The sequence below is a fragment of the Coregonus lavaretus genome, assembly GCF_964263955.1.
Source record: "Coregonus lavaretus genome assembly, chromosome: 20".
NCBI classification, from domain to species: Eukaryota; Metazoa; Chordata; class Actinopteri; order Salmoniformes; family Salmonidae; genus Coregonus; species Coregonus lavaretus.
Genome location: NC_140007.1, coordinates 20622344 through 20648500, shown reverse-complemented (window position 1 = coordinate 20648500; position 26157 = coordinate 20622344). Strand labels below are relative to the sequence as shown.

General features: G+C 43.9%; 1 protein-coding gene across 2 annotated transcripts in view; it reads right to left on the bottom strand.

Annotated features, from left to right (window-relative positions):
• LOC311147838 (ubiquitin carboxyl-terminal hydrolase 19-like) overlaps nt 1–26157 on the bottom strand; it is a 36767-nt gene that overhangs the window by 8824 nt on the left and 1786 nt on the right. Inside the window, exons 2-18 of one of the 2 annotated variants that reach the window (XM_084184644.1) lie at nt 24740–25037; nt 13629–13757; nt 13226–13362; nt 12519–13046; nt 12055–12409; nt 11662–11821; nt 11509–11580; nt 11273–11388; nt 10291–10478; nt 9913–10105; nt 9631–9764; nt 9310–9468; nt 9068–9178; nt 6871–6981; nt 6538–6780; nt 6303–6421; nt 5999–6142 (exon numbers count right to left, since the gene is read on the bottom strand). In XM_084184644.1, the coding sequence (XP_084040770.1) occupies nt 5999–6142; nt 6303–6421; nt 6538–6780; nt 6871–6981; nt 9068–9178; nt 9310–9468; nt 9631–9764; nt 9913–10105; nt 10291–10478; nt 11273–11388; nt 11509–11580; nt 11662–11821; nt 12055–12409; nt 12519–13046; nt 13226–13362; nt 13629–13757; nt 24740–24893 (3053 nt within the window). In that variant the 5' untranslated portion in view covers nt 24894–25037. The remainder of the gene's footprint in view (nt 1–5998; nt 6143–6302; nt 6422–6537; nt 6781–6870; nt 6982–9067; nt 9179–9309; nt 9469–9630; nt 9765–9912; nt 10106–10290; nt 10479–11272; nt 11389–11508; nt 11581–11661; nt 11822–12054; nt 12410–12518; nt 13047–13225; nt 13363–13628; nt 13758–24739; nt 25038–26157) is intronic. The other variant, XM_084184645.1, reaches the window with a different exon arrangement.

Below are 26157 nucleotides of genomic sequence, written 5' to 3'. Positions count from 1 at the left end.
ACCTTACCCGACACCCTAGATCAGGGGTACTCAACTACTATTTGAGAAGGTCCAGTGACACACATTTCCTAGGTGGCAAAGGTCCGGATAGTTATCGTCGCTGTGGTACAGCGTAGTAACAAACATAGTCGTCTACGACTTAGGAAACATGTTGTTATATAACATTTACATTAAATGCATTAAATTAGACTAAGAATTTGAATTAATTACAACTTATTTCGAATGTAAACACGTGCAACATTGCAGAAGAACAAAAGTGGTTGCATAATTGTCTATGCAAAAAGTGCACTGTGAACCATTATACATGGGCCTTGAATAAAAAAATAAAAAATAAAAAATCAAGTGCATGTTTTCTGGAGAATAAAGGAGAGTTAAACAAAAATAATACTCAATGCACAGAACGTCACTGTGGGCCATGCCCTTGCATCAATGAGAGAAATTACACTTTCTGTCTCCTGCCAATGCTTTGAACTTCGGCACAAATGTTGTGAGAGCAACTCTGAGACACTGGTGCAGGTGTTCATTGGTGAGCCTGGTGCGGTATTTGTTTTAATAAAGTTCATTGTGGAGAAGGCTGATTCACAGCTGTATGTGGAGCCAAACATGGTCAGGATGTATAGTGCCCGTTTCTTGAGGACAGGGACATCAGCTGTAGGCACCATCTTTCTCCAGAAAGTCACAGGGTCACAATCACCAGCCTGCTCCTTCAAAGCCACATTTTCTTGCAGCTCAATCAACTCCATTTGCAGTGATGCAATATCTACCCATCTGAAGATCTGTTTTGCTTCTTCTGACAACTTTGTCACATTTGTGACCAAGAAGGGGTTCTGGATGAGCAGCAGCAGTTATCTTCCAACAGTGAAGTCATCAAAGCGAGCCTTGAAGTTATCCATCAGCTTCTGGATGAAATCAACATGGTTGGGAACATCTTTGTGTCCCTGCGTTTGCACCAGAAGATTGGGGAAGTGGTCAAGTTCTCCCTGGAGATCATTCTTGAAAAGCTCCAATTTCTTCTGGAAAGCCCGGACTGCTGTTATCATATTACACACTGTTGTCCCGTCCCTGCAGCTTAACATTCAGTTGATTAAGGTGTGATGTAATGTCTGTCAAAAATGCAACTGTTTCCATCTTCTCCTCATCTTCCAAAAACTCAGAAAACTGAGTTGCCTTGTCACTCTTTTGCTCTAATAAGAAATCTTTGATTTCCTCCTGAATGGCCCAAAAGCGTTCCAAAACCCTGCCTTTGCTGAACCATCTGACATTGTTGTGCAGTAGTAAGTCATCCAAACTGTCATTGGCCTCTGTCAGAATGCCTTGTAGCAGGCGCTGTTGTAGGGATGTATATATTTCTTAATTCAATTTTTTTTACTTTGAGATGTTTATTGTTGTGAATTGTTAGATACTACTGCACTGTTGGAGCCAAGAACACAAGCATTTCGCTACACCTGCAATAACATCTGCTAAACATGTGTATGTGACCAATAACATTTTGTTTTATTTACCAGATTTAAAAAATGAATGGAAGTATACAATGGGGAGAACAAGTATTTGATACACTGCCGATTTTGCAGGTTTTCCTACTTACAAAGCATGTAGAGGTCTGTCATTTTTATCATAGGTACACTTCAACTGTGGGAGACGGAATCTAAAACAAAAATCCAGAAAATCACATTGTATGATTTTTAAGTAATTAATTTGCATTTTATTGCATGAAATAAGTATTTGATACATCAGAAAAGCAGAACTTCATATTTGGTACAGAAACCTTTTTGCAATTACAGAAATCATACGTTTCCTGTAGGTCTTGACCAGGTTTGCACACACTGCAGCAGGGATTTTGGCCCACTCCTCCATACAGACCTTCTCCAGATCCTTCAGGTTTCGGGGCTGTCGCTGGGCAATACAGACTTTCAGCTCCCTCCAAAGATTTTCTATTGGGTTCAGGTCTGGAGACTGGCTAGGCCACTCCAGGACCTTGAGATGCTTCTTACGGAGCCACTCCTTAGTTGCCCTGGCTGTGTGTTTCGGGTCGTTGTCATGCTGGAAGACCCAGCCACGACCCATCTTCAATGCTCTTACTGAGGGAAGGAGGTTGTTGGCCAAGATCTCGCAATACATGGCCCAATCCATCCTCCCCTCAATACGGTGCAGTCGTCCAGTCCCCTTTGCAGAAAAGCATCCCCAAAGAATGATGTTTCCACCTCCATACTTCACGGTTGGGATGGTGTTCTTGGGGTTGTACTCATCCTTCTTCTTCCTCCAAACACAGCGAGTGGAGTTTAGACCAAAAAGCTCTATTTTTGTCTCATCAGACCAAATGACCTTCTCCCATTCCTCCTCTGGATCATTCAGATGGTCATTGGCAAACTTCAGACGGGCCTGGACATGCGCTGGCTTGAGCAGGGGGACCTTGCGTGCGCTGCAGGATTTTAATCCATGACGGCGTAGTGTGTTACTAATGGTTTTCTTTGAGACTGTGGTCCCAGCTCTCTTCAGGTCATTGACCAGGTCCTGCCGTGTAGTTCTGGGCTGATCCCTCACCTTCCTCATGATCATTGATGCCCCACGAGGTCAGATCTTGCATGGAGCCCCAGACCGAGGGTGATTGACCGTCATCTTGAACTTCTTCCATTTTCTAATAATTGCGCCAACAGTTGTTGCCTTCTCACCAAGCTGCTTGCCTATTGTCCTGTAGCCCATCCCAGCCTTGTGCAGGTCTACAATTTTATCCCTGATGTCCTTACATAGCTCTCTGGTCTTGGCCATTGTGGAGAGGTTGGAGTCTGTTTGATTGAGTGTGTGGACAGGTGTCTTTTATACAGGTAACGAGTTCAAACAGGTGCAGTTAATACAGGTAATGAGTGGAGAACAGGAGGGCTTCTTAAAGAAAAACTAACAGATCTGTGAGAGCCGGAATTCTTACTGGTTGGTAGGTGATCAAATAATTATGTCATGCAATAAAATGCAAATTAATTACTTAAAAATCATACAATGTGATTTTCAGGAAAAATTACAGACCTCTACATGCTTTGTAAGTAGGAAAACCTGCAAAATCGGCAGTGTATCAAATACTTGTTCTCCCCACTGTATATGGAAGTAGTTTAGTGCCAAAACAATTGGTTAAATATGGGTAAAAATGTGTATTCCTTATCTTTCTATAACTCTCAGATATAGGACAGACACTTAGTCAAAAAATGTTATCAAAAGGAAGTTTGTTTTTCCATGTATGAATCTGTTATTCAATGTGTTTCTATGGGCTAATAGCAGTAGAGCCGAATTCAATGTTTCCCCCCCAAAAAAATCAGATTTATTTTTATACTTAAAGGGATCCTAAAATTCTAAATCAAATAGCTAAATAATCCTTGGTATGACCACCTTAAAACAATTCCATGTTAGCTTAGTGAAATCCCTCCGTTTAAAAATAAATAAACCATAAAATGACGCAAATTCACAACCCAGATACGATATGGTTCTGTGTATGACCACTAGGGGGCAAAGCAGTTCAATCTACTGCAGTCCTGGCTACCACAGCCACAAAGTCATAAAGCCCGCCTATTTCTTCAATTTCTCTTCTTAAAATGTGATTTTAACCCTAACCACACAGATATTTGTTACGATATGACTTTGTGGCCGTGATAACTAGTGGAAACCCTACCAGACAGCGCTCACCTTACTGCTGTCCCCCACCCACTCAGCAACGATGGTATTAATGCAGTTTTAGGTTCTCTGTTGTGTGCCTCTCCTCCATATTCTCAGTACATCCCTCATGTCCCACTTCTCATCAATGTGATGGCTCGTTGCAGTGACGTATGACAGTGTGTTCATAGATGTCCAACAATCTGTTCACTCTACATATGGTGTTTGAGAGCTCACGCTTTGTACTTGCAGAGCAATCATTGCACAATTTTTCCATCAGGGCCGTCACGGTTTATCGACATGGCATCTTGTAGTCTGGTTGTAGATATGCCTCTTTCAGTATTGCACCTGTACTGCCACTGTAGCTCAATTCCACCTCGCAATGTTTGCATTTCACAACCTTCTTATTTAACTTCTCAAAGTATTGCGATACAGGACTTCACTGCTGTCGCTTCCCTGTCTCACTCTCTGTCTCTGTTAACAACGATGACGTGCGGAGTGCTTTCTATCCCTGGCAAATCATTTGAAAGATTCATAAAATTAAAACTCGTTTTTCAACCACTCCACAAATTTCTTGTTAACAAACTATAGTTTTGGCAAGTCGGTTAGGACATCTACTTTGTACATGACACAAGTCATTTTTCCAACAATTGTTTACAGACAGATTATTTCACTTATAATTCACTGTATCACAATTCCAGTGGGTCAGAGGTTTACATACACTAAGTTGACTGTGCTTTTAAACAGCTTGAAAAATTCCAGAAAATGATGTCATGGCTTTAGAAGCTTCTGATAGGCTAATTGACATCATTTGAGTCAATTGGAGGTGTACCTGTGGATGTATTTCAAGGCATACCTTCAAACTCAGTGCCTCTTTGCTTGACATCATGGGAAAATCAAAAGAAATCAGCCAAGACCTCAAAAATAAATTTGTAGACCTCCACAAGTCTTGTTCATCCTTGGAGCAATTTCCAAACGCCTGAAGGTACCACGTTCATCTGTACAAACAATAGTACGCAAGTATAAACACCATGGGACCACGCAGCCGTCATACAGCTCAGGAAGGAGACGTGTTCCGTCTGCTAGAGATTAACGTACTTTGGTGCGAAAAGTGCAAATCAATCCCAGAACAACAGCAAAGGACCTTGTGAAGATGCTGGAGGAAACAGGTACAAAAGTATCTATATCCACAGTAAAATGAGTCCTATATCGACATAACCTGAAAGGCTGCGCAGCAAGGAAGAAGCCACTGCTCTAAAACCGCCATAGAAAAGCCAGACTACGGTTTGCAACTGCACATGGGGACAAATATAGTACTTTTTGGAGAAATGTCCTCTGGTCTGATGAAACAAAAATAGAACTGTTTGGCCATAATGACCATCGTTATGTTTGGAGGAAAAAGGGGAATGCCAACCGTGAAGCACGGGGTGGCAGCATCATGCTGTGGGGGTGCTTTGATGCAGGAGGGACTGGTGCACTTCACAAAATAGATGGCATCATGAGGAAGGAAAATTATGCAGATATATTGAAGCAACATCTCAAGACATCAGTCAGGAAGTTAAAGCTTGGTCGCAAATGGGTCTTCCAAATGGACAATGACCCCAAGCATACTTCCAAAGTTGAGGCAAAATGGCTTAAGGACAACAAAGTCAAGGTATTGGAGTGGCCATCACAAAGTCCTGACCTCAATCCTATTGAACATTTGTGGGCAGAACTGAAAAAGCGTGTGTGAGCATTGAGCAAGGAGGCCTACAAACCTGACTCAGTTACACCAGCTCTGTCAGGAGGAATGGGCCAAAATTCACCCAACTTATTGTGGGAAGCTTGTGGAAGGCTACCCAAAACGTTTGACCCAAGTTAAACAATTTAAAGGCAATGCTACCAAATACTAATTGAGTGTATGCAAACTTCTGACCCACTGGGAATGTGATGAAAGAAATAAAAGCTGAAATAAATAATTCTCTCTACTATTATTCAAACATTTCACATTCTTAAAATAAAGTGGTGATCCTAACTGACCTAAGACAGGGAAGTTTTACTAGGATTAAATGTCAGGAATTGTGAAGAATTTTAATGTATTTGGCTAAGGTGCATGTAAACTTCCGACTTCAACTGTATTTGTTAAATTTTTATTTTAGCCTTTATGATGATGATGATGGGGGTCCTGTTAATTGTAGTTTTGTGATAACTGCACTGCAATTTTAATTTAGTAAAAAAAAGAAGAACAAACACATTTTAGCTCAGGGATTTTTTTTCTAAATGTTAACGATCTCAAATTCATTTAAACGTCACACCCCTAGTATTGGCATCTATAAAGAGCAGCATTCATATCATCCATCAATTGCGAAGATCCCTGTGGTACCTTGAGTATCCTTCCAGCAGCTGGGACAGACGGGCGTAGGTGAGTCTGGACTCAGGGACGCTGACCAGGAATGGAAGCCCCACGTTCTCAATGTTGGGGCGACACAGAACCTTATGGTTGGACCAATGATTTTTCTGGCAAGCCCTGAAACATGAAGGAAAAAAGTTAGTTTTTTCATGAGTTAGGAATCATTTAGGAGACAAAGGGAAATAGTTCTGAAAAATTTATCCTGTGTCATTATTGGGAGAGAGACTCAATTGCCTCGTGACATTAGTGCCAGCTGACATTTAGCATGTTGACTCACTGGTTGCAGTAGCCCACGCGGTAGCAGCGGGTGCAGCGCTTCAGCTTCTCTTCCTCTGAGAAGGGAGGCTTCAGGCAGGCAGCACACTTGGAAATAGGGATACTAGGGACCTGAGGCCTCTGGAGGGGGACAGAGACACAGATATGACTTAAACACAGAGACAGTCACTAGGTACTTCCGTTATAGTCCCATACGGTTTAAATAGGAAGGCTAGGGAGTTGAAGCTGCCGTTTACCTGCTGGACTCTGAGCACCACCACCCTCTCCTTGGCCAGCTCTTTAGACAGCACCTCGAAGCAGAAGAGCATGTCTGAGGAGGAGACCGTGTCCAGGGAGTGGGAGGGGAGGAAAATCCTGTGGAAGTAACTCTTCACCACCTCAGCCAGTCTCAGGTTCTCTGCCTTGATCCTCACACTCCGAGAGATTGAGTCCAGGACCTCGGCTGTGCTCGAGTTATCCTTACTCACACTCACCAGGAACTGACACACACAGAAGGTACGAGATAATAAATAAATAAATAATCAACTGAAGCCATCTGACATCTGAACAAAACCAACATCTCATCTTACCTTGATGGGTTGCTTGTGAGGCTCTTTAGCAAAGTAGAACACAGTGAGGACCTTCTGCTTCTGTGGCAGGGGCACGGGCAGGTAGAGGAAGGGGTCAAAGGTTATGGAAACCTAGAGAGAGCGAGAGGAGAAAGACATTTGACCTTTACAAAACAAACAGGTCAGAACAGTGACACTGTGAATCAGGTTACAGAGTTGTAGTGCCCTCTATCGCACCACTGAATAAATAAGTTAGTTCCACTCTGCCACACAGCCAGCAAGCCATCCACACAGATCCACTATTAGAGTAAATGCTTCTGATCGGTCCATTTCCTCTATTATTAAATTAGGTTTTCCTCCATCTCAGCCTGACAGCCAGGCCCCTGAGCCTCTCATCATCTACATCATATTAAATGCCCATTATCATGGTGCCTTTGGGGCAGAAATGCTTAAAACAGTCAGGGTCTGTGTTCAGGAGTGGACGGTCGCAGCAACAGAGGTACTATAGTATCATCCCTGAGAGTTTGACTGATGCATTCTAAGACAAAACAAACCTCCCAGCTCCACTTAGTCTCAATACAAAACACACTTCAATACGAACACCTAGATATCTTCAGACAGGTTGAGTGTTGTGTCATGACTCTCCCTGGGTGAGGATCAAAGGCCTCACATCAGCTTGGCAAATGGCCGACAACAACCAGACCCTCTTACCACGGAGGGCTGTGCCGGTCTTGACACCTTAATACTGCCATAAATTAGAGAGGAGGAGAATCTCTCTCTGGCACTCTAATATGGTGAAAGGAATGCCTTCGTTTCAGATACTTTTTGTCGCCCAAAAACCTCAACATCCAACAATGAACATTGGGACAATATATTTCAACATCCAAACGTTGGGAATGATGAGAAATGGAATATGGAAAATGAATGTCTATTTTGTGATGTCATTAAAAATGGTATAAAGGTGTTATAATGAAAACATTGTGACTTGAAGAGCTTTTACACTGTGGATATCATGTTTACATCCTTTACCTTGTGTAGAAAATATCAAGGAGGAAGACAATGTTTTCGTGAAGATAGGAATGTGATTTTAGCTTTCTAACAAAATCATAGTGATGATAATACTTTTGCCTCGTAACTAGCCACGCCCGAGGGAGCTCAGAGAGCGTGTCAGTATGACGGAAACGCCCCTCTTTACCAGAGTGCCTAAAAGATTGAGATAAGAATTATCAGATCAGACTAGACGGACCTCAAGCTGCAGCTTTTGTCCATATTGGTCCCGACCCTGAAAATCAACATGAGGTGAAGACAAAGTTGCCTCCACTAACAATCAATGTTACGGCTGAGTAGCTGTTCCAAGTACTGTATCTAAGAAGGTGAATTTAAGTGGGACCATCCTGTTACTCTCTTCAAGCCATTGTCTACTACACTGCTCTCATCACCCCACAGGGGATCATCGACACGGCTGATTAGCCGTTATCAGAAGACCACTTCCAGAACGAGTGAAACTAAACAGACAACTAAGAAGAAGGACATTGTGACCTCTTGTGGACAATCTGAGCCTTACATCTGAAAGGCCATCCGAAAGAGAAGGCCCAATCGAATCCTTCCCACAAAGGCCTGGGTCCAACAGAGATACACGACAAAGACCTCCAACACGTAAATACAGGCATTGCTTTTCTTCCCAAACGGGCGGCAGTTCGGGGCAAAGTATTAGGATTACTGTGAGCATAGGTCCATGTGTATCCAAGTGTTGTAACAAGTGTCATATTGTGTTAGTCCGCTAGGGACCCGTTTTCTTTGTATTAAGTTTCTAATCCTTACCTATACCGTGTACGTGTTTGTATCTTGTGTTATCATTTTTAATTAGTTAGTAAATCAATAATTAAATACATTTGTGTGGTACGGAATGATCAGTAAGACCCGGGTTTGTGCAGACTTAAAGAGTCTACAACTTTCAGAATGAGACTGATATGAGGTAAATTATTAATAAATTACTGTTAAATGACGAGATATCTTTAGAGTTAATTCAGGAAATGTTAACTCGTTAAACAACTTTTCCCGTGGTACCCCAAATTCCTAATGAGTTGTTACATGATTCATTTAATCTATTAACAGTTAAACATAGTAGGTAATTATTCAATAAATAATAGTCATCACAATAATGAAAGTCACGTCACGACAGTTGCTTGGGAATTACAATAATTCCTCTGTGTCTTACCTTGGAGCACATAGGGCAGACGAGCTTGGACTTGTACTGGCCCTGGAAGAGGTCCACGATGAACGAGTCGTTCCTCATCTTGTGCCTCTGCCACGCCTCCTCTGCGACCACCTATTACATCACAACCACACCATCATGTCATTTTCCAGGACAATTGGACTCAAGGGAACAGTGGCACAGCAGTCAGCAAGACAGCAATGTGGATATGCGAATGGTGCTGCTCAAACCTCTATTTCACCCACCTCGTCCAGCCGTCCATCTGAGTCCACCGTCTCTGTGTAGGGCTTGTTCTGGATGCGGTTCAGGTCCTCATGGAGACCATCCAGGAGGAAGGCCATGAACTCCTGGGCATCGTGCTGGGCATAGCCTGTAAACTGGCTGGCCTTACTGGCCACGATCGCCTGGAGGGTAAAGACAAAACATAAAGATGAAGACTAAAGGGAGAGGCTGTACTTAACCCGAATACTGCTGGTGTTAATCTGTGTGGAAGGCATGATGGTGTTGTGGTTAAAATAACAGGAGGGAGTTAAAGATGGGACTCTCAGGAGAGAGTGGATTGTCACCTTTAACTTCGAGGGCTGGAAAGCATGGTGGGTACCCTTCCACAGAGCCCGCAGCAACACAGCAAACCCGATGGCCAGCCGACCACCCGTCCCCAATGGGTTATTACAGTTGATCTCAGTTTCAAACGCACGGTCTGCACAGAGGGGGAGAGAACACAGTTCATTGTTTAATATCAATCTACAGCAACAGATACTAGTTCCATATGTACATTACAAGAGATTTATTTCATAAAAGTGATCAACTTAAAGAAAGTAGGGAAGAGAAAATTAGAGAAGACTGACCATGAAAGTAGTCCCTGAGTTCTCGGGTGTTGGACAGAGACTGGATGACGCTGTTCATGAAACAGGTGTTGCCCAGGTTGACCAGGCCTGTGAAGCCTGGCAGACACACCTTCTTCTCCTCCTCCTCAACACTGCGCTCACTGCCAGCAGGAGGCGCGTGGGTCATGGGCTGGACCATACAGGTGGGCTTGGGCTGAGAGGCATAGACAGAGAAATAAAGGGATGAAATACCAACCTTCAAGGCTCAAAGGATAACGTGATAAAGAAAACGGATTCTTTCCCCCTACTCATTTCCAAATCACCACCTCAATCACTTCATACCATTTCCCTATTTGGCCCTCTCTCTCACAATCTCATCCTCTGTCTTGTCCAACTCACCGTGACTGCAGACTCCTGTTTGATAGGGGAATGGTCTGAGACGGTGCGGGCTGACACATTGTCAAGGCCTCCGTCCTCTGCCCGGGGGGGCTCCTCCTTGGCAGGGAGGGTGTGCTGGCTGCTGCCCGGCTGACTCGTCTGAGATGACGGCACGGATGGCACAGCAACCTTGGCGCCCCCCACTGCACCTTAAACAGAGGGGGATGGAGCTTGTGGTCAACGACAAACAACTGTCAGGACCAAGAGAAGAACAATTGCATATGGCCGATGAACTGAGTGGCCCTTTGCACGTCAAATCGTATTCATTCATTGAAGTACAAAAATTATATTGTCTGCTTGCTGTGTTTAGACAACAGCAACGTGTACAAGTACCACAAACTACATCTAGGCCTACTAGTATTGTAAACTATATCAAAAGATACCAATGCCAGCACAACAGATATTAGAAGTTAAGGACATAGAGCAACACTGCAGTGCCTAGGCTAAGACACCCAGAGGTCCGTTGGGTTGGGAGAGCAGCAGACGGGACTGAGCCACGCATACTGAGTTACTGGATTAGTTTCAATGCTCAGATTCCTGTCTGGAATGCCGTCTTGAATGTACACACCCACACGCCTGCCTATCACCCAAATTAACACACAGTCACGCATGGCACACGTACACCCACACCCACACACACAAATCCTGGTATCAACCCTCCCACGTAATTCACATGCTTACAGACATATCAGGATTAGCCTTAATGGTTTACTAGAATATTGGTTCAACTGAAACGTATCCATGTGCTCTCCAAAACAGCAATATAAAGTAAGTCAGTGAATACATTTGTGTGGAGGTAATTTTGTAGCAATATAAAGTACTGTAAGTCAGTGAATAAATGTGTGTGAAAGTAATGTTTATAAGGGGATGCTATGTGATAGCTAGTGTAATAGACGTGTGATAGTGGTTGCAATGAGCAGTAGAAGCCAGGCAGCAGAAAGACCTTGTGTAGCAGGGGCCTCCAGGCCCCCCCAGCGCTGGCTGTGTCTCTTCTTCAGAGTGATGTCTAAACGGGACGGGGTGAAGGCATACGTAGACTGCTCAGGCTGGATGAGGTTCCTGCAACAGTGGATCACAGCTTGTGAAACTCATGATCTCAATGAGAGCCAAGGGCCCAATTCACATATCAATAGAAACTCCACACAAACTCACATACCAAGTTCAAATTCAAAGTCTTACCTGAGTTTGACTTGCCACTTAAATACTGTATTTGCTCTGCAGTCCGCATGAAGGCGCAATAAATTTGCATCGCTGTTAGAAAGGGAAGATAATTCAGTAAACCACTAAAATCCCAAAGGCCACTGAGGTGAAAAGTCAGAAGGGCCAAGTTACCTGGTCTGGAAGATGAGGGTGAAGTCCTGTTCCCTGAAGATCACCCTGGCCGTCTCTCTGCAGATGCCCTTCATGTACACGTTGACCACCATTAGGTCTGTCCCTTTCTCGTACGAGTCGTTCTTCACAAAATTCAGGTTCACCATTGGCTCTGGAACTGCTAAAAGATAACCGCAGGCAGGCTACGTTTCAGATCACTGCGGACCTCAAACCTCAGTGCCGAGTCTATCCTCACTGCAACTGATCTGTCCATTTCACTTACAAACCACAGTTCCCATAGTCATGTTCTGCCTAGAGCTATCCTGACAAATTAATGACGTGACAAAAAGCACATTTCAATCATATTTGTGAAATATCCGTGTCCTTTTGAGACTGTGACCCCAGTCCACTGACCTTCCTCCAGCTGCTTAAGGTCCAGAGGTTCCTCTTTAGACCGGTCCTTCTTCTCCTCCTCTGTACTGCTCCTGCTGGGGAACTCAGCCTGCTTGGTAGGTGTTGCAGTCACAGGCTCCCCTGATTCTGGTCCTGACTGCTGGGTTGGTGTTAGAGTGGCCTGGTCAGCCTCATCCTGGGACTTTCTCACTACCGTAGAGGACTCAGTCCTCTCAGCCTCAGCCTCCCCTTGCCTCTCTGTTCTGCTAGTGGAGTCTTCAGCCTTGTGGCTGCTCACAGCACTGGACAAAGTGGCTGCCGGTATGCGTTCCTCTTCTGCCCCAGCCTTGAAATCAGACTCTGGGTCCTTCTCCAGCTGAAACAATAATGGGCTTTACAATCAGATCCAGAGCAGCAGATAATCACAAACCACACAGAACTCGGTGCCTGGTGAGATGCTACAGTCTAGAGAAACTGGGACTCACCTGAATTTTCATCTCCTGCTGTGTGTGGCTGAAGGCCATCTCGGGTGTTGTACACTCATGACCGTTGCCTAGCCTGTCAGCACGATTGTCACCAGCTGTATACGTCTGGGGGTCTTGGCCAGTGGGAGTGGGGGTGTGCGGTTTCCCATTGGCTGTGGACTTGGGGTGTGTATCCCTGGGAGTCTGTGAAGTAGAGTCCTTGGAGGCCTTGGGGGGACGGACGGTGCGCTTGGCACTAGGCTCCTGAGGCAGGTCCCCTTTACTGACAGGCTTGGTCTGCCCCTCTCCTGCAGCCTTCACCCCAGACTCTGGCCTGTCTGCTGCTGGTTTGTTCTTCATGGTGCGTTTGACACCTCGCTCTGCTTTGCCACACCTCTGTTCGCTCTGTGCCGGTGGAGCAGATGGCTGGGTGGACAGTTTGGGCTTATCTGCAGTCTCAGGGACAGATTTCTCTGGCTTTACCACAGGCGGCGGTTTCTGCTCTTTGCCGTTCTTGGCCTGCACAGACTCCTTCTCCTTTTTATTTTGCTACAGGGAGAAGAGACAAAATGTTTGTTTTTTTGTATGCATTTCTTTTGAAATGGTGTTGAAACCTTCACAAGGGATAGGCAATAGAGACATTTAAGGTTGGCAGTTGATGATTTTCAATGAAAGAACCATAAGCTAAATGACAGGATGGAGGCAGGGAGGGCAGCAGGCAGACTCACCATAAGGGAGGGCCAGGAGTGAAAGGGGATCTTCTTCTGCATGACCAAAAGCAGGAAGCCACCCTTCTCTTTGTACTGCACTTTGCTGCAGGAGCCCTCAATCTCCTCCTGCAGGTGACAGTCCCACTGGCGCCCATCTGAAGAGAGAGCAGTGGGCCATCAGACTTGTGCTAATGCTGCACGTTCACAGTGAAAAACTAATGCCACGCAAGCACACGCAGATCAAAGACACACACACGTAAAAACACACACTCCATCATTCAAACGCTATCTCAGCACACACAGACAGGTAGCCTATACAAGCTGTCATACATGTACAATCATCACATACACTTAAGCTAGAAGACATGTAGGCGGCCTAGTTAGTTTCAGATGTGTGTGTGTGTGTAGCTTGTGATCTGACCTGGGAAGCAGGCCTGACAGTCTGTGTCAGTGAAGGTAGTGGTGACGTCCTCCACACTCTGAAACCCCTCTCCACAGCGCAGCCTCACTGTCACCTCATTCGCATTCTGCTTCCAGTCCACAAACACATCTACACAGCACCGAGCAGACAAATAAATCTGTCAGAGGAATACTTGTACACTCAGCATATCACAGAGAGCACCTTCAAAATAGATTCTGTAAGAAGAACAGCACATGCTGTGACTGACTGTTAGGAAAGTAAACAAATCAAAAAGCAAATCAGCCTACAATGGTCTACAACAGATGAACATCGATATACTTTGAGGACTACATCGATACCGTTACAATTACCATTAGATAAAGATTAAAGTCATTTATTCATCAGAGAAAAGGCTTCCAAACATACTGCATCTTCACAAGAGATAGATCTACAGAAATGCACACAACACTGATTCAACTTCTTTGGCCAGTATAGGCCTAGACAAAGATGAACTTACTGCTAAACAGTAAGCAAAGCTTTAAAAACGACCCCCCAATGACAATGGTCAAAATCCACAAATACTCAAAATAAGATAAGAATAATCCTCTTTCTGGCAACAACAAACCGGAATATGAAATCACAACAAACATCGGCAATGCTTGGTCCTCTGTAGCTCAGCTGGTAGAGCACGGTGCTTGTAACGCCAAGGTAGTGGGTTCGATCCCCGGGACCACCCATACACAAAAAAATGTATGCACGCATGACTGTAAGTCGCTTTGGATAAAAGCGTCTGCTAAATGGCATATTATTATTTATTATTATTATACTGTACCTTTCGTCATAGTGAAGCTAGAGTGCCTTCGGTCATGTATATACCATGTGTGAGCGTTCAGTTCAGTCCAAGGTGCTCACGTTCACCACTACAACAGACTATGCCTTGTTTATTCTCCCGCTCTATGGCTCTCACACACATATTGTATACAGGACACCCTCTCTCTCACACACACAGCTGCTGTAAATAAAAAGGTCACAGGCAACACCAAACCCTCTACAGCTGGGCTCCCAGTCGGGTTGTATGCCATGTGACACCCTCTCCCTAAACCCTGCTACGGTCCACTATGATATCACCATAGTATTGACATTTGTTCTTATTTGAACTGCCAACCCACTTTACCAATAGGCTAGTCCGTGGTGTCTTTCATTTGTGTTTTCTATAAATTGTTGAATGGCCTGTCACTTATTATCAGGGCCTAAAACTAACTTTGTCTACCAGCCACTGTGGCAGGTCGATTTTTACCAGTCAAAACCTTTTCACATTAACTACACCCCAAAAAATAATAATGGAGGAGGATAATGCTTAGTAACCTTTCTAAAACAAGGAATGTATTACTAGTAACAAGTTATATTATATATTGCTCAATTTAATATTTTAACTTTTAACCAAGATATCACAGACGAGACAAATGTTCAGCTGCCCCTTTAAGGTTACCATGGTACCGGGATCTCCTCCAGCGGTTTTGGCAACTTAGCGACTTTGTGGCTATATATGTTTTGACCCCTCCAGCAACTTTTATTGGTAAATGATTCTAGCGACAAATTCAGCTACTTTTCAGCAGACCCGGCACCAGAACAAATCAGTTGGACGGGCATTTGATTTCCATAGGCACGCCCGTTTTTTCACAGGACCTCCTGTGTGTGCACGCACTTGCACAAATATTTTAAATGGGTGTAATAATAAAGACCATAGGCAGTTTCAAGTTTGGGGAAGCTTACAATGTATCCTATAATTTCTACCGATCTGCGTGCCAGTTATGAATATTTATATATGCACATTTTCGTGGAACAGTTTCATTTCACTAATAACGTTTTCGTTTCTCAAAATCATTGTCACGTGGTTAATTATAAAAATCTAAAAGTTAAAATTCAACTCTGGCAAGAGCACTAGCCTCTGCCATATGGACACATTGATACACTGTGATCCATTTGTGCATAGAACTCAGAGATAGCCTGTATGCCAATGCAGCAGTAGGCCTATAACTTACATCATCAACTAAGTAAAATACACAGGCCTAAAGCCGATAAAAATAACAAATAAAAAACATCCTGATAAATTCTGGTTCTTTCAATCACATTAATCTCTTTTCCTCATGTCTGCCTCCCTTTCGATCGGTCTTGACTTGAGCTATTGCTAGTGAAGTTCAAAATTGTATCAAATCATCACAGGGTCGGCCCGAAGCTGTCGCTAACGAACTTGCAACATTATATCAGCTAGCCTATTCCGGGTCCTCAAAGTTTCCTGCGCCAGTGAGCTCGGGACAGAAAGCTGTTTATGACATTTCCATTGGATATATGGGATCATCAGATGATGATATTCTGCTCTTTCACACCGAAGTTTGGTGATTATCGAGGCCGGGAGTGTTGGAACGATTTTTCAAATACTGAGAAACGATCATTCGCAATGGATGTTAAAAAAAACGACTTTGTTGACTTGTGTGAGGCGGAGAAAAAAAAAGAGTGGTGTACGTGGGGAGTTAAGGCAATCAGAAATAAGACATTGCCAAATGGGCACTTTCCTACATATGCATGTATTCTGGAGACGCACCATATCTTCCTCACAGCCCCCTCCCCTTCTTCTTGATGCAACATTTTAAAATTATACTCAAGGCATTACCTACACACATTTTAGACGCTTTTCGCTGACAGCCGCAACTCAATCAGCTAGACCTATTGCCACACGCACTACCCAAATTGCAGGCTTCCCAAACACACTTGTGATTTGAAACAATCCAGAGATAGATTTTTTTAAAGAAGCTAATTATCCTCTGTGGCTAAGTCATGCTCCCTGGTTAAGTATTTTTAATGTTTTTATTTAGACAGGAGCAATTAATTATATACACTGAACCAAAATATAAAACACAACATGTAAAGTGTTGGTCCCATGTTTCATGAGCTGAAATAAAAGATCCCAGAAATGTTACATATGCACAAAAAGCTTATTTCTCTAAATGTTTGTGCACAACTTGTTTACATCCCTGTTAGTGAGCATTTCTCCTTTGCCAAGATAATCCATCCCCCTGACAGGTGTGACATATCAAGAAGCTGATTAAACAGCATGATCATTACACAGGTACACCTTGTGCTGGGGACAATAAAAAGCCACTCTAAAATGTGCAGTTTTGTCACACAACAATGGCACAGATGTCTCAAGTTGAGGGAGTGTGCAATTGGCATGCTGACTGCAGGAATGTAAACCAGAGCTGTTGCCAGATAATTTAAATGTTCATTTGGCAGTACGTCCAACCGGCCTCACAACCGCAGACCCTGTGTATGGCGTCCTGGGGACGAACAGTTTGCTGATGTCAATGTTGTGAACAGAGTGCTCCATGGTGGCGGTGGGGTTGTGCTATGGGCAGGCATACGCTACGGACAGCGAACACAATTACATTTTATCGATGGCAATTTGAATGCACAGAGATACCATGATGAGATCCTGAGGCCCATTGTCATTCATTCGCCGTCATCACCTCATGTTTCAGCATGATAATGCATGGCCCCATGTCGCAAGGATCTGTACACAATTCCTGGAAGCTGAAAATGGCCCAGTTCTTCCATGGCCTGCAGACCAGACATGTCATCCATTGAGCATGTTTGGGATCCTCTGGATCGACGTGTACGACAGCGTGTTCCAGTTCCCCCCAATATTCATCAACTTCGCACAGCTATTAAAGAGGAGTGGGACAGCATTCCACAGGCCACAATCAACAGCCTGATCAACTCTATGCGAAGGAGATGTGTCGTGCTGCATGAGGCAAATGGTGGTCACACCAGATACTGGCTGGTTTTCTGATCCACGCCCCTACTTTTTTGTTTTGTTTTAAACGGTATCTGTGACCAACAGATACATATCTGTATTCCCAGTCATGTGAAATCCATAGATTAGGGCCTAATGAATTGATTTCAATTGGCTGACTTCCTTATATGAACTGTAACTCAGTAAAATCTTTGAAATTGTTGCATGTATAAAAAATTCAAAACAGAAATACCTTATAAACATAAGTATTCAGACCTCTTACTATAAGACTCAAAATTGAGCTCAGGTGCATCCTGTTTCCATTGATCATCCTTGAGATGTTTCTACAACTTGATTGGAGTCCACCGGTGGTAAATTCAATTGATTGGACATGATTTGGAAAGGCACACACCTGTCTATATAAGGTCCCACAGTTGACAGTGCATGTCAGAGCGAAAACCAAGCCATGAGGTCGAAGGAATTGTCCGTAGCGCTCCGAGACAGGATTGTGTCGAGGCACAGATCTTGGGAAGGGTACCAAAAAATTTCTGCAGCATGAAGGTCCCCAAGAACACAGTGGCCTCCGTCATTCTTAAATGGAAGAAGTTTGGAACCACCAAGACTCTTCCTAGAGCTGGCCGCCCAGCCAAACTGATGGGAGAACCCAATGGTCACAGCTCCAGAGTTACTCTGTGGTTATGGGAGAACCTTCCAGAAGGATAACCATCTCTGCATCACTCTACCAATCAGGCCTTTATGGTAGAGTGGCCAGATGGAAGCCACTCCTCAGTAAAAGGCACATGACAGCCCGCTGGAGTTTGCCAAAGGGCACCTAAAGGACTCTCAGACCATGAGAAACAAGATTCTCTGGTCTGATGAAACCAAGATTGAACTCTTTGCCCTGAATGCCAAGCGTCACGTCTGGAGGAAACCTGGCACCATCCTGACGGTGAAGCATGGTGGTGGAAGCTGCATGCTGTGGGGATGTTTTTCAGTGGCAGGGACGACTAGTCAGGATCAAGGGAAAGATGAACGGAGCAAAGTACAGAGAGATCCTTGATGAAAACCTGCTCCAGAGCGCTCAGGACCTCAGACTGGGGTGAAGGTTCACCTTCCAACAGGACAGCGACCCTAAGCACACTGCCAAGACAACGCAGGAGTGGCTTCGGGACAAGTCTCTGAATGTCCTTGAGTGGCCCAGCCAGAGCCCGGACTTTAAGTACTGAGTAAAGGGTCTTAATACTTAGGTAAATGTAATCCGTTTTTTTTTTTTTTTTACATACATTTGCACAGAGGGTTTCTATGGTTTTGATAGCTTTTAGCAACTTTTCCCACTCAATTCTTCCGCAAACGAGAGTGGGAGAAGCTGTCTGTGCAACAGAAGTCACAGCAATGGTGCACACACAGGCAGAGAAGCACAAGGGGAGGGGATGTGTGGAACACAGCAAGGCAAATTCGTGCAGTGACGTTGTTGCAGCACATAACCTCATCTAGCAACAAATCAAGGAGCCAATAGCGGATCTCACTGAAAAATTGTTGGGAACACTGCACTTGAGTCATCACGTGTGCCTGTGAAAATCTGACTAGTATACAGTGGGGAAAAAAAGTTTTTAGTCAGCCACCAATTGTGCAAGTTCTCCCACTTAAAAAGATGAGAGAGGCCTGCAATTTTCATCATAGGTACACGTCAACTATGACAGACAAATTGAGAAAAAAAATCCAGAAAATCACATTGTAGGATTTTTTATGAATTTATTTGCAAATTATGGTGGAAAATAAGTATTTGGTCACCTACAAACAAGAAAGATTTCTGGCTCTCACAGACCTGTAACTTCTTCTTTAAGAGGCTCCTCTGTCCTCCACTCGTTACCTGTATTAATGGCACCTGTTTGAACTTGTTATCAGTATAAAAGACACCTGTCCACAACTTCAAACAGTCACACTCCAAACTCCACTATGGCCAAGACCAAAGAGCTGTCAAAGGACACCAGAAACAAAATTGTAGACCTGCACCAGGCTGGGAAGACTGCATCTGCAATAGGTAAGCAGCTTGGTTTGAAGAAATCAACTGTGGGAGCAATTATTAGGAAATGGAAGACATACAAGACCACTGATAATCTCCCTCGATCTGGGGCTCCACGCAAGATCTCACCCCGTGGGGTCAAAATGATCACAAGAACGGTGAGCAAAAATCCCAGAACCACACAGGGGGATCTAGTGAATGACCTGCAGGGAGCTGGGACCAAAGTAACAAAGGCTACCATCAGTAACACACTACGCCACCAGGGACTCAAATCCTGCAGTGCAAGACGTGCCCCCCTGCTTAAGCCAGTAAATGTCCAGGCCCTTCTGAAGTTTGCTAGAGTGCATTTGGATGATCCAGAAGAGGATTGGGAGAATGTCATATGGTCAGATGAAACCAAAATATAAATTTTTGGTAAAAACTCAACTCGTCGTGTTTGGAGGACAAAGAATGCCGAGTTGCATCCAAAGAACACCATACCTACTGTGAAGCATGGGGGTGGAAACATCATGCTTTGGGGCTGTTTTTCTGCAAAGGGACCAGGACGACTGTAAAGGAAAGAATGAATGGGGCCATGTATCGTGAGATTTTGAGTGAAAACCTCCTTCCATCAGCAAGGGCATTGAAGATGAAACGTGGCTGGGTCTTTCAGCATGACAATGGTCCCAAACACACCACCCGGGCAACGAAGGAGTGGCTTCGTAAGAAGCATTTCAAGGTCCTGGAGTGGCCTAGCCAGTCTCCAGATCTCAACCCCATAGAAAATCTTTGGAGGGAGTTGAAAGTCTGTGTTGCCCAGCGACAGCCCCAAAACATAACTGCTCTAGAGGAGATCTGCATGGAGGAATGGGCCAAAATACCAGCAACAGTGTGTGAAAACCTTGTGAAGACTTACAGAAAACGTTTGACCTGTGTCATTGCCAACAAAGGGTATATAACAAAGTATTGAGAAACTTTTGTTATTGACCAAATACTTATTTTCCACCATAATTTGCAAATAAATTCATTAAAAATCCTACAATGTGATTTTCTGGATTTTTTTTCCTCATTTTGTCTGTCATAGTTGACATGTACCTATGATGAAAATTACAGGCCTCTCTCATCTTTTTAAGTGGGAGAACTTGCACAATTGGTGGCTGACTAAATACTTTTTTTCCCCACTGTATGTCAACAACATCTCTTCGCTAGCAGTGGAAACAAACTCAAACATTGAAAAACAACCTAACTTGTGAACAAAACAAATATTCAAGAAACAGGAGGATAAAGTCTCACTTTAGTTGTTAGAACAACTTTTATGCCTGTCGTTCCAAAAACGAATCGTTCAGCACTTCACTCACAGTGCGCACAGCCCCCCAACCAGGCAGTGTTGCTGCGCGAGGTGGAATATAACGTTAGGATTCATATTTCTTAGTACATTTACCAGACATTAAACAAAATGGCAGCTACTGCAGCTATAAAATCACAACTCGCACATGCCCATACTTGACTTTTGACTATTTTCATTAAATGCTTGCACTCTACAGCCCTGAGTGGGACCACCTGTCAACGTGGCTGGTGAATTAGATATTCTTACCCGCCAATGCCAAAATCGACCTGCGGACGGGGGTGTTAATTTTAGGCCCAGCTTACTATGCACATAGTGCCACATACATTGAAAGTAAAATATGTATTTTACTAATGGGTTACACCACTAACATATGAAAGAAACGGGGAAGGTGCTTGGTGAGAATCAGTGAATGGCATAGACAATAGCCAATTCAACAGCCAAGGCATTGGAAGGTCACAAAGGATACAGTGTGGACAATGGGACTGAGGGTACGGGCAATTCCATGGTTATGGAATTCAGATGGCCAGCTGGCCAGTGTGAGTCTACCACAGAAGGCTGCTGAGGGGAGAACAGCTCATAATAATGTCCGGAACGGAGCAAATGGATTGGCATCAAACACCTGGAAACCATGTGTTTGATGTATTTGATCCCATTCCACCAATTCTGCTCCAGTCATTAACACGAGCCCGTTCTCCCCAATGAATGTGTCAAACTCCTGTGGTCTCTACCTACCCACACAGTGTCCTCTATTACCTAATCTAGCTACGGGCAATTCCACGATAACGAAATTACACGGAGACCCCGATTTTTCACATCAAAATGTATGCCAAACAAAAAACATTGATTTCAAAGAGCAAAATTACTATTTTAAAAGGCCCAGTGCAGTCCAAAACATGATCTTCCTATGTTTTATATATATATTTCCACACTATGAGGTTGGAATAATATTGTGAAATTGATGAGAATGCCCTTTTAGTGTTAGAGCTGTTTGAAAAGACATCCTGAAATTTCTGCCTGTTTTGGTGGGATGGAGTTTTGGCCTGCCTATCACCAGGCGGTAAATTAGTTATTGATTGATTGGGCTCATGTGTTCTGGTTGGAGAGAGCCGACCAGAGAGGCACAACAGCTCTTGTGACCTTGACATGGCATGTTTCCCTGTGGCCGGCCTTACACCAGCTAGGATTACAACTCTTCAGCATTAAGCAGAGAGCAGCAACATAAATGGCCGGTGAACATGCATGAGCTCACTCCATCAGCGCTCACATCTTACTTTCAAACACAATACATAGGCAAAAGCTGCTGTACATTTGTTTGCTCAGCTGTGTGTCTTGTAATAGACATTCTTACTCAGTATAATATTTTCAAGTTCTTCTTTAAGGGGTTATAGGTAAAGTGATCATTCTTGCATCAGCATTTTTACCTCCGAGTATGAACAGATGATCTTATAAATATAAAGCTCCATTATATTTTCTACATACTTTATACAGTGAGGGGAAAAAAGTATTTGATCCCCTACTGATTTTGTATGTTCGCCCACTGACAAAGACGTGATCAGTCTATAATTTTAATGGTAGGTTTATTTGAACAGTGAGAGACAGAATAACAACAACAAAATCCAGAAAAACGCATGTCAAAAATGTTATAAATTGATTTGCATTGTAATGAGGGAAATAAGTATTTGACCCTTCTGCAAAACATGACTTAGTACTTAGTGGCAAAACCCTTGTTGGCAATCACAGAGGTCAGAAATTTCTTGTAGTTGGTTTGTAGTTTGGTTTGTAGTAGGTTTGCACACATCTCAGGAGGGATTTTGTCCCACTCCTCTTTGCAGATCTTCTCCAAGTCATTAAGGTTTCGAGGCTGACGTTTGGCAACTCGAACCTTTAGCTCCTTCCACAGATTTTCTATGAGATTAAGGTCTGGAAACTGGCTAGGCCACTCCAGGACCTTAATGTGCTTCTTCTTGAGCCACTCCTTTGTTGCCTTGGCCGTGTGTTTTGGGTCATTGTCATGCTGGAATACCCATCCACGACCCATTTTCAATGCCCTGGCTGAGGGAAGGACGTTCTCACCCAAGATTTGACGGTACATGGCCCCATCCATCGTCCCTTTGATGCGGTGAAGTTGTCCTGTCCCCTTAGCAGAAAAACACCCCGAAAGCATAATGTTTCCACCTCCATGTTTGACGGTGGGAATGGTGTTCTTGGGGTCATAGGCAGCATTCCTCCTCCTCCAAACATGGCGAGTTGAGTTGATGCCAAAGAGCTCGATTTTGGTCTCATCTGACCACAACACTTTCACCCAGTTCACCTCTGAATCATTCAGATGTTCATTGGCAAACTTCAGACGGGCATGTATATGTGCTTTCTTGAGCAGGGGGACCTTGCGGGCGCTGCAGGATTTCAGTCCTTCACGGCATAGTGTGTTACCAATTGTTTTCTTGGTGACTATGGTCCCAGCTGCCTTGAGATCATTGACAAGATCCTCCCGTGTAGTTCTGGGCTGATTCCTCACCATTCTCATGATCATTGCAACTCCACGAGGTGAGATCTTGCATGGAGCCCCAGGCAGAGGGAGATTGACAGTTCTTTTGTGTTTCTTCCATTTGCGAATAATCGCACCAAAAGTTGTCACCTTCTCACCAAGCTGCTTGGCGATGGTCTTGTAGCCCATTCCAGCCTTGTGTAGGTCTACAATCTTGTCCCTGACATCCTTGGAGAGCTCTTTGGTCTTGGCCATGGTGGAGAGTTTGGAATCTGATTGATTGCTTCTGTGGACAGGTGTCTTTTATACAGGTAACAAACTGAGATTAGGAGCACTCCCTTTAAGAGTGTGCTCCTAATCTCAGCTCGTTACCTGTATAAAAGACACCTGGGAGCCAGAAATCTTTCTGATTGAGAGGGGGTCAAATACTTATTTCCCTCATTAAAATGCAAATCAATTCATAACATTTTTGACATGCGTTTTTCTGGATTTTTTTGTTGTTATTATGTCTCTCACTGTTTAAATAAACCTACCATTAAAATTATAGACCGATCATTTCTTTGTCAGTGGGCAAACATACAAAATCAGCAGGGGATCAAATACTTTTTTCCCTCACTGTATGTATCTGTGCCTTATGTCCCAGGTTGTGTGTGCCTCCCTAAGGGTATGGTGAGTGGCCTGGCCTCTAACTCCTGGGCAGCCAGTCAGGAGCATGGCCGTTCAGCTGGTTTCACCCATCATCTCCCACCATCTCCGCAGGCTCCCCAACCGGAGCCAGGAACCAGCGTTCCAAAGGCAGCCGTGTGTTTACTTTGAGGGCTGGTCCTAATCGCAGGCATGATGGAATCGTTAGCTGATATTGTAGAGATAATATAACTCTGACGTACAAAATCAGCAGGGGATCAAATACTTTTTTCCCTCACTGTATGTGGTTTTAGTCGTTAAAGTTTACACTTAAAACGTTTTTGTTTTTTTACTATATATATATATATATATATATATAATTTTTTTTAATACGATTTTTGGGAGTGCCGGAAACAATTTAGCTAAATGAATATAGGGGAAACACTGGAAGATGATACCTTGTAAGACAAAGAAAATACCTCCAAGGCCCATATAACACATTATGGGACCTGTTCTATATTCTACAATAAAAGAGAAGGCTGCAAATGACAAACATCTTACTGGAGGACACTAAACAAAAATTCTATAGCCAAATGTCCTGTATCAAAAGTCCTTTAGGAACCACAAACAGGGAACTGAGCAGTACTCCCATAGATGAAACAAAGCAAACTTGAAGTACCCTTCAACATCACTAGTTCTCCCCATTGTATCGTCAGGTTTTTGCATTCAGATGTTACGTCATACACAAATCAAAATATAGGCTCAACATAACAAATAGGCTTGCTCACAGCAAACACTTCACGCATTGCTAATAAAGGAGCATCTCAGGGGCAAACCCTCCTGCCTTAACGCACCCAAAATAGCTCATCTTTAACCCTCTCACCTTTCTTGTGCTCTGCATTGGCCCCTGCTGCTGCTGCTCGCTTGGCCTCCCTGCTCTCCTGGTTGGCCCTGTCCTTCTGCTTCTTCTTGCTGGTGTTGTCACCAGCGCTGCGCTGACCCCCATTCCGCCGGCCTGATTCACTGCTGCTGGCCATCTTCAGGCACTTGGCGCTCCCGGAACGCCCGTCGCTGGCGTCGCTGCTGCTGGGGTCTGGTTCTGAGGTGTGCCGCTTTCTGCCCGGTCCAGCTATCTTGGCGATGTTACAAGTTAGAACTCTCCCAGAACAGAATCAGGGGGCCTGAGAAGAGTCAGAAAACCAACACCGTTATAAATGTGTATTGCAGAGCTACATAAGGGTCATTAAGAGTGTCATATATGCAGTTGGGCCCCCAGTTCAGCCCCCCTTTAAAAATACATGCTCCGGTACTTTGGCGACAAGTTTTTACCTCCCGCTTTGGGCTGGATGTGTCAATGTGTAGTTCATACACGCATAATCTATGAGCAGAATTACAGACTTCCCTCAATTAGCCATGGAATCCCTAGTTTAAAAGACACTTTTCTGGAAGCAGTGAGATGCCTTTTTCCCTACATTTACCCCCACATGGGTCAGCCACGTAGCAATTCAAGTTTCAGCCAATGGGCTTCAGCCCCTCGCCATTTGAGTGACAGCTAGCAAGACACACACACACAGTAGAGCGAGATAGAAAGCAATGATGTGGTGCACATATCTGCATATTTGTGACGTAACAGCACAAAGTTTCTAAACCAAGAGGTGCAACATCACGAGACTTCCGGGAACGCTTATGAAACAGACCAAGCAGACCAGGCTGGGGTTTGAGAAGTCAATGAGAGGTGAAAAATTATTCCGTAGTTGTGAATTTTCTTGAAATCTAAAGGCACAACCTAGATTCAAGCCAATGTCTTCAGTTGAACATGTTATTACTAGAAACGTGTTAAAGTGACACCTTTTCATTTGTCAAAAACAACTTTATATCGAAGGAGTGCCTTTGATGGCCTGCACATGCGCAGTTCAGCGCGAGACGACCATTAGACCCAATGACGCGTTTCTGCGCATGAGCTTAGCTAACCAATGTCGCCATGACATCGCCGACAAGTGTGATCGGGGATATCTATTGGATAAGCAGTTTCTGCCTATCGTCATACTGCACTGTCTTCGTTAGTAGGCAATTTTCACTGACCACTTTTGGTTTGTGGGCGCTACTTTCAGAACTACTGGCTAAAAAGTATACAAACGCACCAGAAAATATCTTTAAGTTGAATGCACTAACTGTAGCCAAGTCACTCTGGATAAGAGCTCCTGCTAAATGACTTAAATGTAAAATGTTACAGAACACACACACAAATAGCCAAAATTGTAACCCTCACCCCTTTCAGATGAAACATTTTAATTCCAAACA